Source organism: Thalassophryne amazonica, chromosome 11 (genome assembly GCF_902500255.1).
Source record: "Thalassophryne amazonica chromosome 11, fThaAma1.1, whole genome shotgun sequence".
Lineage (NCBI taxonomy): Eukaryota > Metazoa > Chordata > Actinopteri > Batrachoidiformes > Batrachoididae > Thalassophryne > Thalassophryne amazonica.
Window position 1 is genome coordinate 67,074,857 of NC_047113.1, and position 15,523 is coordinate 67,090,379.

General features: G+C 42.1%; 1 protein-coding gene across 12 annotated transcripts in view; it reads right to left on the bottom strand.

Annotated features, from left to right (window-relative positions):
• The window catches only part of prom1a (prominin 1a), a 252,412-nt gene that overhangs the window by 124,533 nt on the left and 112,356 nt on the right, over window positions 1–15,523 (bottom strand). For 9 of the 12 annotated variants that reach the window (XM_034182040.1, XM_034182049.1, XM_034182045.1 and 6 more), the window contains exons 2-3: window positions 5,868–5,926; window positions 5,295–5,321 (exon numbers count right to left, since the gene is read on the bottom strand). In XM_034182040.1, the coding sequence (XP_034037931.1) occupies window positions 5,295–5,321; window positions 5,868–5,926 (86 nt within the window). The remainder of the gene's footprint in view (window positions 1–5,294; window positions 5,322–5,867; window positions 5,927–15,523) is intronic. The other 3 variants (XM_034182043.1, XM_034182042.1, XM_034182050.1) reach the window with 1 other exon arrangement.

Sequence of the window (15,523 nt, forward strand, 5' to 3'; positions counted from 1 at the left end):
AGACACAAAATTTAAGCAAATGGGATGAGTTCATCAGTGAAACCACAAGAAAATTTGCACCCTCTTGTCCCTTTCTGGAATATCTTTGGACACCACTGCTATAAAATATAAACCTGAGGTTTACTTAAGTTTATTTATTAAAATAAATGTTAAGTATACTTTTTTTGGTAAGGGTTGACTATTGTGCTCTATATGAATTGTTGTTCAGAGCTGGATTTTAGACCAACTTTTTGGTAGTCTATTTGCCCTATTGAGATATCCCATAATCCCTTGCGTGCCAGAGAGTCACTGTCATCAAAACAACACAGAGAATCCACAGGATGACAATTGTAAATGAAAATTATACTACTGAAATGTAAATTTTTATGCTTTTCATCACATTAATAAGAGACTACATGCATGAGACCCTGAAAACGTGCTAAAACAAATATTCCAAATAATCTGTGTCTGCTACGTTTAACCTGCGTGCAATTTAATAAACACAAACTGAATTTCAGACATTTTATATATACTGTATTAGTCTGTAAGAAATTGGACAAACAATGCTGTAAAGGGCAATAATGAGGACGTTAAAGAGCAAACTTCACTTTCCCCCGTAATGACATAAACAGGAAGCAATCGCAGCGCACAGCAACTCCCACTGAAAATAACGGCGAAACAACCTCACACGTTTACATAAAACAAATGCAATAACAATGTCTAAAAACCAGATAATATATTCATGAGAGTTTTAGGCACAATATACAAAGAGTTTTATGTTGCAATGTTAGGGCCCTGTCCCACTGGTGTTTAGGAGGATTTGCGTATGGATTGTGCACAAAATTGGCTCATATTCGCTTAACATCCGCAATATGCGTGAAACATGCTTGTATGAGTCGGCTGACACCCGCACACGTCCGCAATTATCCGCAGAGGCACGATTTTCCGTTACCAGGATTTTTGAGCTGCACAAAATTTTGGCTGCGGATGACATCCGCCTTACATACTCCATACATACTCAATACATACACAAACATACTCAATCGATGTGCTGTATATTCGCCGTCATCCGCTGATATCTGCAACTGACAGGGATTCGCGGCTTGGCAGCAGACTGGGGGCAGTGTGTAAAACGGATATTTTGCGTGCCCATCATGTCCACATCACGAACTAAAATAAGTTGTAGCGACTGCATACAGATTGGCCACGAATAAAGCATTTTTATTACGTCAGACAAGCTGCGCTCTGATGCGATCTGCTGACGTCACCACTCGCCCTGTCCACTGTCCAATCAACTTGTCCAAGTCCAGCTATTGCTCCAGAGGCTGTATTGTTGGTGTGAATAGTGATGCCGACGGCCCGAGTGTGCTTCAATTATGACCACGATGCAGATGCCGTGCACGCGCAACACGTGCGTGATGCATCATAATACACCCGTAATACTGCCATGATAATCGCAATGCATCTGATCCGTTTCCTCACGACATGCGTTATACAGTACAACCATGACTGTTCATCATATATTCGCTATATATTATTAATATATCTGTAATTCATACTGGGACATTTGTCATTTTTAGTCATTTTTGTTATGGAAGACAACGAACGCCCGTAATTTGTGTACTCAATTCATGCACAATTAATCCTCTCCTCAGTGGGACAGGGCCCTTAATGCAACATGTTGTCCGTGTGCAGCGGTTAAAGTGCAGCCTGATCAGACCGTCTCAATGCATTTCTCAATGTAACTGGCATCTCGCAGAGCAGCGAACTCTCTGAAGTTTTGCGAGATTTTGCAGGATTTAAAACCTCAATAGGGCGAATGCTTTCTGGTGATGGGTGATATCAATGTGGCAGTTCTGTGCCTAACCAGGATTGACTTTTAGACTCGCAGTCCTACATTAGAGCAAGTATTATTCTGAATTTAAGGATGCGAGTGCTGGACAGAAAAAGTGACAAATGCCTCGCGTGGAAACTAGCACTATGCTAGGCTTCATGCTGCTTTTCGGCAGATGTGAGACAGAGCCCTCAATGACTTCAAGAGATTTTTTAAAAAGCAATTTTTTGAATCCCTCATAGATACACAATGAGAGGTCATGGTGAAAGAAAAGAAGGATCAGTAATGTTTTAGAGTTTAAAGGTTCTGTGTTACATAAAAGCATTTATGTCAATGCATTTAGTGATGACACTGCACATCAGAATTCCTGCATTGTCATTTCGCTTCTGGGCTTTGCTTATTCGCTTATTTGGTGGCTCATCACACAAAAAAGGTCAAACATAGTTTATTTTCTTCCACCAATCCTCTTCATCAGCCTGCAGCTCTGACTATTTTTGGAATGATAACTTGGCTTTGGTAAAGCCTCAGCAGAAGAAGGTGACCTTGCAAGAACAAACTGGATGATGAGGTGCTGGCTTGACTACGTGACGAACACAGGTTATACACTTCTACTAGCTAAAATTATTCAGTGCAACTACTAACTGGTAGGAAACAAATGTTAGCCAATGATGATAAGTTGTATACAAAGGTTTGGGCACCCCTGATAATTTTCATGATTTTCCTTTATAAATCATTGGTTGTCTGGATCAGAAATTTCAGTTAAATATATCATATAGCAGATGAACACACTGATATTTGAGAAGTGAAATGAAATTTCTAGTATTTACAGAAAGTGTGCAATAATTATTTAAACAAAATTGGGCAGAAGCATAAATTTGGGCACCCTTGTCATTTTATTGATTTGAATACATTTAGCACTAATTAATGGAACACAACAATGGTTTGGTAAGCTCATTGACTCTTGGCCTCCTTACACAGGTGAACCCAATCATGAGAAAGGGTATTTAAGGTGGTCATTTGCAAATGTTTCCCCTCACTGCATCTCTTCAATTGAGTGACAACATGGGAGCCTCTAAACAACTCTCAAATGACCTGAAAACAAAGATTGTTCAACATCATGGTTTAGAGGAAGGATACAAAAAGCTATATCAGAGATTTCAGCTGTCAGTTTCCACTGTGAGGAACATGAGGAAATGGAAGACCACAGACACAGTACCAGTTAAGGCCCAAAGTGGCAGGCCAAGAAAAATCTTAGATAAGCTGAAGCAAAGGATGGTGAGAACAGTCATAGTCAATCCACAGACCTGCTCCAAAGACCTACAACATGATCTTGCTGCAGACAGTGTCTCTGTGCATCGTTCAGCTATACAGTGCACTTTTCACAAGGAGATGCTGCAATGTAGAGGAAGCCTTTTCTGTGTACATTCCACAAACAAAGTCACTTGCAGTATGCTAAACCACATTTTGATAAGCAAGCTTAATTTTGGAATAAGGTGCTGTGGACTGATGAAACTAAAATTGAGTTATTTTGACATAACAAGGGGCAGCATGCATGGCTGATAAAGAACACAGCATTCCAAGAAAAACACTTGCTACCTACAGTACAATTTGGTGGTGGTTCCATCATGCTGTGTGGCTGTGTGACCAGTGCAGGTACTGGGAATCTTGTTAAAGTTGAGTGTCAAATGGATTCCAGTCAGTATCAGCAGATTCTTGAGAACAATGTTCATGAATCAGTGACAAAGTTGAAGTTGCGCCAGGGCTGGCTCTTTCAACAAGACAACAACCCTAAACACTGCTCAAAATCTACTAAGGCATTCATGCAGAGGAACAAGTACAACATTCTGGAATGGCCATCTCAGTCCCCAGACCTGAATATTATTGAAAATCTGTGGTGTAATTTTAAGCGGGCTGTCCATGCTCTGAAACCAACAAACCTGACTGAACTGGAGATGTTTGTAAAGAAGAATGGTCCAAAATACCTTCAACCAGAATCTAGACTCTCATTGGAAGCTATAGGAAGTGTTTATAGGCTATTATTTCTGCAAAAGGAGGATCTACTAAATATTGATGCTTTTTTTTCTGTTGGGGTGCCCAAATTTTTATGCACCTGCCTAATTTTGTTTAAAGTTCTGTAAATCCTATAAACTTCATTTCACTTCTCAAATATCACTGTGTTTGTTATATGATATATTTAACTGAAATTTCTGATCCAAACAACCAATGATTTATAACGGAAAATCATGAAAATTATCAGGGATGCCCAAACTTTTGCATACAACTGTATTAGTAGAACACATTATTTGGTTATCAGCATGCTAAATCATGTCTGTTTTCAAGCCAGCGACATGCTAACTAGCCATAGCTGTTTCAACAAGCCTTTCACGAATCTACATTAGTTTGTATGCTACATGAAAAATAGCTTGAAGTTTCTAATCTTATATTCTTACTCACTATATTGATCGATTTGGGAAAAGGCTATACTGGTAGGGCAGCAGTTAATATAAATGCATAATGTGCTAGCTGATGCTAAAGCTGCTGACATCTTAGCCACTGTATTTTTATGGGCCATACTAAAAAAATGGATGAAATGGAGTGAAATAGGGACTGATAATTATGAAATGGGGGTAAAATGTAATGAAATGGAGCGAAATGGGACCTACAATTATGGTACTTTTCATAAAGAGCAGGTCTTGGAAAAAAAAAACAGCCTTTATAGATAAACAGAGCCATTGCTGGGTCAGTGGCTGAAGTTTCATCTCTTGAACACCAGATGGCACACTTGCACTGAGTATATGTATGGATAGTATTTCCAAAATGCCACATAAAAACGACCAAGATATAAATAAAAGTACTTAATTTGCTCATATTTGGAGGGAGTCTGCTCAATTTTATTACATTTTACCACATTTTGTAATTAGCAGTACACATTTCATCCATTTTGTATAGCTGTATGTTTATGATGTCTCAAGATGGGTTGGTGATTGGGAATTAATTGAAATTCATGTTCAACAAATTGAATTTGTCAAAATAATAGTGACACAACATTAACTGGAATTCTGAAAAGAAAGGGTAGTATTGTTTAAAATAAGCTTAAAGGCACTGATGCTACACCATTGGTGCAAATGCATGGCGCCTGAAACTTTGACTTTCTTTTAAGCGCACGAACATTGCCTTGGTAATAGAGTCAGCATTGTTGTACTTCCTTAAGATGGAAAATATGTAAATAAAAAAAAAAATGCCCCAAATAACACAAAAGCTAAAATACTGGCTAATTTGCTGAGGGAAAAAGGATTGTTGGTGGGAGTCATGGGGCTGCACAACTACCACTGTACAATATAAGCTAATGAGCAAGATGTTGAAATAGGCAAAAGTGTTTTATTTGAGATTTTAGCTGTAGTCGTGTAGTCCGAATGACTCAGACAGTGGAGTATGACAAGACTGGAGGGTTTCAACTTAAGTCCAGTGTGTAGATTTTTACCTGAAGGGTCAGCATTACGTTCTCTGGCTGAGGGAGGCCAGATCAGAGCAGATCAGATGAAGAAGGCATGCAGAAGAAAAAGGCAATGCAGCGTCAAAAGAAAGAGCAAAGCCACAAAACAAAAACATGTAGATGAAACAGAATAACATAAAGAGAAAGTCAAAACTGCCATGCATATCCACACAGTTGCATATTGTAACACTGCACACAGATAGACAAGAAATTCCGTTTTGTCCTGCAACTGAAAAGAAGGCACTGAGTAAAGTCGCACATCCAAATACCTTTAATAATCCTTTGACTTTCAAGGTTGTTTAAAAAACGTATGCGATGTATCACTACCTCCGCATTCGCAGGCCTTGACAGAAGCAATTACCATTGGAGAGCCAGTAAAAGGACGGCCTTGCCTTGGCTTGTAAAAGCTATTACCACCCGGCTTCAGAAAAATCACAGCCTGCACAGCTCCTCAAAGGTACATTTTGATTTAACATGTATCATAAACTGCTGTGTTCAATCCAAAAGCCTTTCAATCAGGTAGATTGCAAGTGTACAGGCATTTTAACACATGGAGTTTACCTTCTGATATTCTGTCTGAATGGCTCCAAACTTGTCCTTTGCGAGTTTGACAAGAAGATCTGCAAAAAAAAAACACAGACAAGAGCAACATGAGCTGCACTGTTGCTGTTTTTCAGGTTTTGCAAGCATTTAGGGATGATGGGAAAATTGTTGCCTGTGTCGGATTACCACCGCCAAAGAAGTTGGAAGAGGTTATGTTTTCGCTCATTTGTTTGTTTGTATGTCTGTTTTTGAACAGCCTGGAGCCCACAATTTTTCATATATTGTTATGAGTGATGGGAGACGAGATGAGATATACTTTATTGATCTCACAGTGGAGAAATTATGTTTACACTCCAGTTACCTCAGACAGACATTACTCCACAATTATTACTTGTTTACCGTATTAATGGCACACATCAGAATTAAGATTAGCACATACACATTTGACATTGTTTATGTGCACTAATTTTGAAGAAGTCCGTTATCTGAATTGAGGCAAGTGGGTGAAGGTCGCGCAGCAACCCTGAGTTGCGCCACCGTCAGTTTGGGGGGGGACAGGGACCAGCAGCAGCTAAAACCGCGCCGCTTCTGCAGAAGGGAAGGAGGGTGACGTGAGCAGAAGCCAGAGTGGGGGGTGTGTGTGATGGGGGGTAGGAGGTGGGTGGGGAGAGGGAGTGGAGCATGCTTCAGTCCTATGAAAAACAGTTTATTGTCTTTGTGGGTTGAGATAAGAAAGGAGCCAAATAATCACCAAGGCCTGAAGACATTCCTCTGGAGGAAAACAGTCAGGCAATTTGTCCTTCAAGCTTGATAAGCCTGCCGTGTTGTGGTTTGAGCAGTGAAAAACACTTTTTACAGTTCCATTTGAACAACCAAATCCCAATTATGAATTAAGAATATTCCCAATTATGAATTAAGAATATTCCCCAGTCTCTGAAATCTTCAACTTCTTCTGCAAGGCACGCATCTGCTCCAAGATGTCATCCAATTTGCGTCTGAGTTCAAGTGTCATCGCAGTCTAAGAATGCAATGCCTTGCCCACCTCGTTAATCATGACGGACAAGCGAAGGGCCGTGGTTCTTGATGCCGCCATCTTGCCTATTTTCCGATAGATCAGGGCAGCACATAAGCCAGAAAGTACCAGCCCTGCTACCATAAGACCAAATATGAATAAATCCTCGACGTCCTCAACGGAGAAAGGCGCCAAGCATGCAATACGCCAAGACCCCCGGGAGTTGAGAACATAGCCCGCAGGATGCATTCCATCTGGGCAGGTAGGATTCCCCGGTCCTGACCTTCTTGTAGAAAAGATGGTGTCAATAGCGTTCAGAGATCAGCTGATCAATTCCATGGTTAATCCAATAGTAGTCCAATAGAACCAGTATCCAATATAATTTGAGGAATTCACAGTCTGGTGAAGTAGGGACTTGATGGTTAAAGCAGAGAGCAGAAATAAGGGAGAGTGGAGGAGATGCGACCGCCCTTGTCGGTCGCATCTCGTTGTTATGAAATTTCATATATTGTTATGAAGATTCATATCCTGATACGCAAGAACTGATTCAATTTTCAAGATTATAGGTCCAATGGCAAAGTTATATTTGAAAGGATTATGTCAGATGGTATCCTTTATCGACTGACAAAGTGTGATCTGCATCTGAATCAGATTACAGATTTTGTGGCCATTTAAATTTAACATTGAAAACACCATTTAATGTATATTTTACATTATATCTTAATTAAACATGCCCAAATCACTCTCATATTTGAAAGTGAGCTGCAGTCTGGCACTCACTATCGCCTGACAAAGTTTGATCCAGATCTGATCCAGATTGTGGATTTTGTGGACATTTGAATTTAATATTGAAAAGCCCATTTGGTGTTCATTTTGTATCTAAAGTGCCTCATTCACTCTCATTTTTCTATTATGGATTTACCTACACCACCAAAATTGGATGGAGGTTCCAAATTTATGCCTGTTTGTCTATCTTCCAGCTATCAGTTAGAAACCAAATGCCAAAAATCAGTGACAAATTGTGCATAGAAGAGATAACTGATGTTCTGCGAAAACTATCTGAAAAAGAATTCAGAAACAGGAAGTTGAAAAAACCCTGACATTCCATAAAAAAAAACTTTGATTCAAGTGCATGAACTAAATACATACTACTGACATTTCATCACATCGAATTTAGCTTCTGAAAAGCCACTTCTAACAGAACTTTGACCTTGAAAAATTTTCCAAGGTAAAATTTTGTAGAATTGGAAATTAATGTTGGTGGAGGTTTGCGTTCTACGAATGCGCTGCTATAGTTTATTCATTTAATTACCATATAAATAAAAGCATCTACTTTGTTCTAGAATTTGAACACAGAATAGTACAAAGGTTGTACACAATGCATACGACTGCTCTACAATTCACTTTTGAGTATTTATCAGATTCTCAAACTTCTTCGCATGAACGGTTTCTTCCACCTACTACAGCACACTGCAGCAGTGAAGATAATATTAGAAATCACTGCTGGTAAATGTCAGCAGCGTCTTGACATCTTTGACAAGTTGTCAGCATCATCGTCATCGCCTTTTCCCTTTGGGTTGAGACTGAGATACGTCTGATAAGTTGCGAAGATACTGATTTAGTAACAATATTTATGGACTGATGTCATGCTACTATTTGTTTGGTGGTGTTGATACTGGGATGTAAAGAAACTCGGCATCCACAGCAGGTGGCAGCAGGCTAAGTAACTAAGGTAACCCAGAAGATCTTCTCTAGTCTGACATGTTTGATTTCTAGGGGGCAGTACTGTTGATGCAGAAAAAAACTGCTTCTGGACACTATTGGGTAGACATGCAACCAATCAGACAGGCAGACTGACAATCAGACTAATATCAACAAACATGCAAAGATCCGTGCAGTGGAGTATGTACACTGGTGAATGACTGGTGTCAGTTTTGCCATTGAAACCATGGTGGTTCAAGTCTTTCAATGATCATTTTATAAATCAGTTGCAGATATCGGTGTTTCTCAATGACTCACTGCCTAAAGTCCACCAGAGATGAGATAAATGGATGTGATTGGCCTGGCCGTTTTTTTGCCCAGAGGAAGGGAGGGCGACCACACCTTTTCACGAAGCGAGTTTATTCAGAAGGTGAACTATGGGTGTGGTTTACCAGGCTAAGTATTCTCTAGGGTTGGGTATCCAGAACCAGTTCTTTTCAGGTATCGTTAGGCAATGATTCGATCCACCGACGTCAATAGCCTTTTTGCTTAATTTTGCTTGATTCCCTTATCCTTCCTTCAGAGCGGCCGTTGTTTTTGAGGGTGTTTGTAAGGAAAATGATCATTCCTCTGTGTTGATTACAGACCCTGCAGCGGCTCTGTAATCAACTGCTTCTGCAGCGTAACTCCACTTTGAAGCGTGAACCAATGAAGCAATGCTTCGATCCGCTGGCTGGTTGGTTCTTTGATTCGCTGCTCTTCAGAAGCGACAGGTCCGCTTCTTAACCCCTCTCAAAGCCATTAAAATATGTTAATCGTGAGTCACTTTTGTGTGGATTAAAGTTACTAACTGGGACACTTGTCTTGTTGCAGTCAAGAAACGAGAATCGTCCGCCGTTCTGTTGTCACAGCTCCAAACGCTGCACGGCTCTCTGCCGAAACAGAGTCCAGTCGGAATTAGTAACTTCAAAACGAATTCCTGCTTTAAATCAAATGACACCTGTTTCCAAACTACAATCGACTAAAATGTTTTTTTCCTCCCAAAATAAGATGTCCTGCATTCTTTATGAATTACATCCTGGTGTGCAGCACAGCCAGCTGAGTTCAGCTCAGATGTACGAGGTCTATTAGAAAAGTATCCGACCTTATTATTTTTTTCAAAAACCATATGGATTTGAATCACGTGTGATTGCGTCAGACAAGCTTGAACCCTCGTGCGCATGCGTGAGTTTTTCCACGCCTGTCGGTTGCATCATTCGCCTGTGAGCAGGCTTTGAGTGAGGAGTGGTCCACCCCCTCGGCGGATTTTCATTGTCAGGAAATGGCGGAATGATTTGGGCTTTTTTCCATCAGATTTTTTTCAGAAACTGTTAGAGACTGGCACCTGGAAACCATTTGAAAAATTTATCTGGCTTTCGGTGAAAATTTTACGGGCTTCACAGAGAATAAGGACTGTTACTACAGCTTTAAGGACGGCTTTAAGGATGGCTTTAAGGACGCTCGGCGCGCCGCGCTCCGTGCCGCGCCGCGCTCCATGCCACGCTCTGTGCCGCGCTCCGTGCCACCATCGAGAGCCACAAACCACTGGATCATTTCTAAACGGATGGCTCTGTGGAGCCGGACCGTCGTGTGCACTTTCTCTGGTTATCACAAGAGCTGGACAGCAACCATTTTCTGGCAGATTTCACTTTTAACAAGAGATTTTGTCATGGAAAGCCGAGCGGAGGCTTCGCGCGTCACGACCGATTTGCTGATGGAGGGAGACAAAGGAACACCTCCGTTTTGGTCTCACAGGACGGATTTGAGATGGCGTTCAGACAGCTGTCTGTGGTTTTTCCATCGAGTGATTATCCGAGAAATTGTGGATGGGCCTGGACATGCCAGAACATGTCCCATGAGGCTTCATCATGGCGTTGCTGTGCGCCATGCGGCACCGCCGTGACGCGCGAAGCCTCCACTCCTCTTTCCATGACAAAAACTCCTGTAACAGTGGAATGTGCCGTTCATTTCAAAACTGGACGCTGTGTTTTATCCAGGACGTCGTCTGACTAGCACAGGAATTGTGAAAAGACATGGATATCAGCACTTTTTCGGCACATTGAGACAGATGTGCGGAGGAATTCCACGCGTCGCGGCGGTGCCGCATGGCACAAAGCAACGCCGTGATGAAGCCTCACGGGACATGTTCTGGCATGTCCAGGCTCATCCACAATTTCTCGGATAATCACTCAATGGAAAAACCACCGACAGCTGTCTAAACGCCATCTCAAAGCCGTCCTGTGAGACCAAAATGGAGGTGTTCCTTTGTCTCGCTCCATCAGCAAATCGCTCGTGACGCGCGAAGCCTCTGCTCAGCTTTCCATGACAAAATCTCTTGTTACAAGTGAAATCTGACAGAAAATGGTTGATGTCCAGCTCTTGTGATAACCAGAGAAATTGCACACGATGGTCTGGCTCCACAGAGCCATCCGTTTAGAAATGATCCGGTGGTTTGTGGCTCTCGATGGCGGCACAGAGCACGGCACACCGAGCGTCCTTAAAGCCGTCCTTAAAGCTGTAGTAACAGTCCTTATTCTCTGTGAAGCACGTAAAGTTTTCACCAAAAGCCAGATGCATTTTTTGAATGGTTTCCAGCTGCCAGTCTCTAACAGTTTCTGAAAAAATTCTGATGGAAAAAAAGCCCAAATCATTCCGCCATTTCCTGACAATGAAAATCCGCTGAGGGGGTGGACCACTCCTCACTCAAAGCCTGCTCACAGGCGAATGACGCAACCGACAGGCGTGGAAAAACTCACGCATGCGCACGAGGGTTCAAGCTTGTCTGACGCAATCACACGTGATTCAAATCCATATGGTTTTTGAAAAAAATAATAAGGTCGGATACTTTTCTAATATACCTCGTATGTAAAGGCACTCATGCCAATAATGTCTGAAAGGAAATGCTTCTGATAAAAACTACAGATTTTGTTTGTTTCTATTTATGTCCAGAGATCAAGGATCCACCATGTAGAGTTTATTATGTCCAGAGTTTAAGGATCCAGTGGCCAATTTCATATTTATTTACTTTAAGACTCAATAAAATGTTGTTGACATAGAAAACCTGTAAAGCCTACTTTTAGTACACAGAAAATTCACAAGAGCTATCTATATGGGAATCGATAAAGAATGGGATCGATAAGCGGAATCGATAATGGTATCGATATCAATAAAACCTTATCAATACCCATCCCTAGTCTTCTCCATACTTACATCCCCCTGGTTATACCTGTAGAATCCCAAGGTGTTCTCATCAGATCTCAAGTCTAGGCGCGTGACCTATAGACGCGTCACAAGTTACTTTCTCAGCGAGGATCGGTGCCCATTTACAGTTGAGTGGGCTTAGACAATGCAGATGACACAGAGAGGTAGCCTGACCAGGATTCATTCATCAATTACCATATCTATTATACATATTGGTAGTCCGTCTCCATCTCCAATGTCACTTAGGTACCTATAAAGGCCCTGAGGCCTGTTGATGCCATGCTTATCTCTGGATTCTGTAGCATCAAAAGGATGAGAGTCTATGACTCCCTCTGGATGGGATGCCAGTCCAATGCAGGTTCCTTCCCCAACTGAGGTTGGTACCCATTTACAGCTCTGCCGACTGAAACAATGTAGACTAAGTATCTTGTCCAAGGACACAGACAGGTAGCATGTGCGGGATTCAAACCCAGGTCTACATACCTCCAGGTCATCTCCTTATCCACTCACCACCTGCTCTACTTAGCTACATACCTGTTCTGAAATAATGTTATTTAATTCCAAATAAATCTTTCAGAATTTACTTGGATTACGATCAAATCATGACTGTCAGAAAAAATTTTCAGACAAATCCAGAGATCAGAGGTGATATCCATGTTCATAATTACAGAAGACAGAGAAGACAACTTAGTCCTTTTTTGGCCTGGAGGCCCATTGGTGTGGGTGGTTATCCTTCGATTCCATAGCATGAAGTGGATGAGTCTCGGAATACCCCTGGATGGTACACCATTTACAGCTGGGTGGACTTTGACAAGTGGCTTGACCAAGAACATAGACAGGTAGTGTTACTGGGAGTTGAACCCAGGTTGGGCTACCTGCTGTCTAAGAATATCATTTAATTAGGATTATCTGAAACAATTATGAATCAAATCTGGAGATCGGAGGCAATATCAAACCAATTTATTTTTAAAATCTGTCTCATATCAAATACTGTTTGCTGCTGTTCTGTCATATTTACAACTGCACGACGTCTCGCTCCGTGGGAAGTCCTTAAAGCGACAGTATCACCTCAAAATCTCTCATCAGCCATTAAATTTTTCACCGAAAACCAGCTTAATTTTTCGAACCGTGTCCACTTCGATGTGTCTCACAGGTTTAGAAAAAATTTTGATCAAACAAAGCGCCAGTCTCTCAGCAACTTCTCAGACAAAGGAATTCTGACGAGGGGCTGGACGACTCCTCCCACAAGGAGTGCTCACAGGCGAATGACGTCACCGACAGGCGTGGAAAAACTCACGCATGCGCACGAGGGTTCAAGCATGTCTGACGTAAAAACATATGAATGAAATCCATATAGTTTTTGAAAAAAATAAAAAGGACCTATACTTTATGGACAGCCCTCGTATGTCTCATCTCACTTGGGAACGCCTGGGATTCTTACAAGAAAAACTAGAAGATGTGGTTGAAAGAAGGGTGTCTGGGATGTATCACTTGGAATACTGCCACTGTGATTTAGCCTTGACTAAACCATATAAAACTGATGGATAGATAATGTCCAACCTTTACATTAATAACACAGAATAACACTGGATCAACTGCTGAGTTTCGGGGCCTTAGTAGTTATTATTGGAGGTTTTGGTCAGTCAGCCAAAAGAAGCAGCAATACCAGCAAGCTGAGCAAAAGCTTCATCAGAGGACTCGGCAGATAGAAAACAACTGGTGGGATAAGACTGCAGAAGATCTTCAGCTTGCTGCTGATATGAAGGATTTTCGATCTTTCCATGTAGGCTTGTGTGCTGTCTATGGGCCTAAAACCACTGTTTTTTTTTTTCCAGTCTGCTCCTCCAACAAGTCTGTCTTGCTCACTAACAAGAGTGACATCCTGCAGCTGCAACTGCAGCTGTCAGTGAAAGCTGAACTGGCTGACCCCCTATAAGTGCAGAGTAAAGCCCTCCAACAGACCGCTTCCAGAAAGTCACCAGGAGATGATGCAGACATCTATAAGAATGGAGGTATGACACTAGTAGTGAAGCTAACATCCCTGTACCAAGTAATCTGAAAGAAGGGTGAGGTCCCTAAAGGCTTCAAGGACACATCCACGGTGCATGTCTACAACACGAAAGATGACCAGGCAACCTGTAATATCAATACAGTATATCCCTCCTGAGCATTGCAGGAAAGATCTTGGTGAGACTCATTCTCAACATCAACCATATAGATGAGTATGTTGTCCGTGAATCCCAGTGTGGTTTCCGCACAGGCAGAGGGATCTGTAATATGATCTTTACCATCCACCAGCTGCAAGAAAAGTGCAGAGAGCAAAGCAGAGGCCTCTATATGGTGTTTGATGACCTCACCAAGGCCTTTAACACGGTCAATCAAGATGGGCTATGGAAGATCCTTAGCAGGTTTGGCTGCCCAGAAAAGTTGATCATCCTCATTACTTCCTTTCATGACGCTGTCAGCGCACAATCATTTGCAAAGACAAATTCCGACAGTAGAGCCCCAAACACTGTGGTCCCAGCCTGGAGTCTCTGGAAGTTAAATAGATTGCCACTGCAGTGGAACTGGATGTAAACACCTCTTTCACAATCTGTGAATGCATCCAGCAGCACTGCAAAGAATAGGATAGAAAAGATGCCAGGAGGCATCCTTGCTTCCCTCCATTCTTAACTGGGAATGGTTTGGATGTGTCACCATTCTCTCAGTATCTTGCCAGTGCTTTGGCCTGACTATAAGCCTACGGAAGACCGAGACCATGTTCCAACCACCCCCATAACCTCAGAACTTTGCTGCGCTCCCCCCTCCAACAGTGACTATAGACAACATAGATCTCAAGACTGTCGAGATGTTTTCCTATCTAGTCAGCACCATCTCCAGCAACGGATCTCTGGATGACGAGATCTCACTGTGTAGCAAAATCATGGCATAAAATTGCACACAAAAATTGTTGTCTACAGAGCAGTAGTGCTGAGTGCCTTCCTCTATGGTTGTGAAACATGGACAGCCTTCCATTGTCACATCCACCAGCTGGAATGGTTTCACTAGAGGTGCCTGCGCTCAGTATGCAACACTGAGTGAAAGGACAAAATGACAAATCTCAAGGTCCGGCAGAAGTATGGGGTACTCAGTGTTGAAAACCTGATCATCCAAGCCCAGCTCCAGTAAGTAGGGCATGTTGGCTGGATGCCTGATAGCCGCATACCAAAAATGCTACTATACAGGCAACCAAAGAAAGGAAAACATGGCCGGGGAAGACCTTCTCTACACTTTAAAGACGCGCTGAAGGCTAACCTCAGGAACACTGATGCAGCAACCTGGGAGGATAAAATTTCTAACAGGGAAAGGTGGAGGCACCAGCTCACCCAAGGCATCAAGACCTTTGAACACTATATGTGGAAGACTTTGTGTCCCAGGGGTAGAGCTACACTCACACATGAGGATCCACGCTAACAGGAATTAACTGCTTGTCTTCTCATCCGTGGGATTGATGAGGGACTCCAATAACAATAGTAATGTCAGTCCTATAGTCCCTCAGGGTGGGTGCTGACATTCAGCACCGTGTGTTTTTGCATCTGATGTACAACGAATATTGGTTTAGTGGTTGGCACTGCTGCCTCACTGCGAGAACATCCTGTGTTCGTGTGCTTCCTCCCACTCCAAAGACATGCAGGTGAGGTGAATTGGAAAGTCAGAAATTGACTGTAGGTGATTGTTTGTC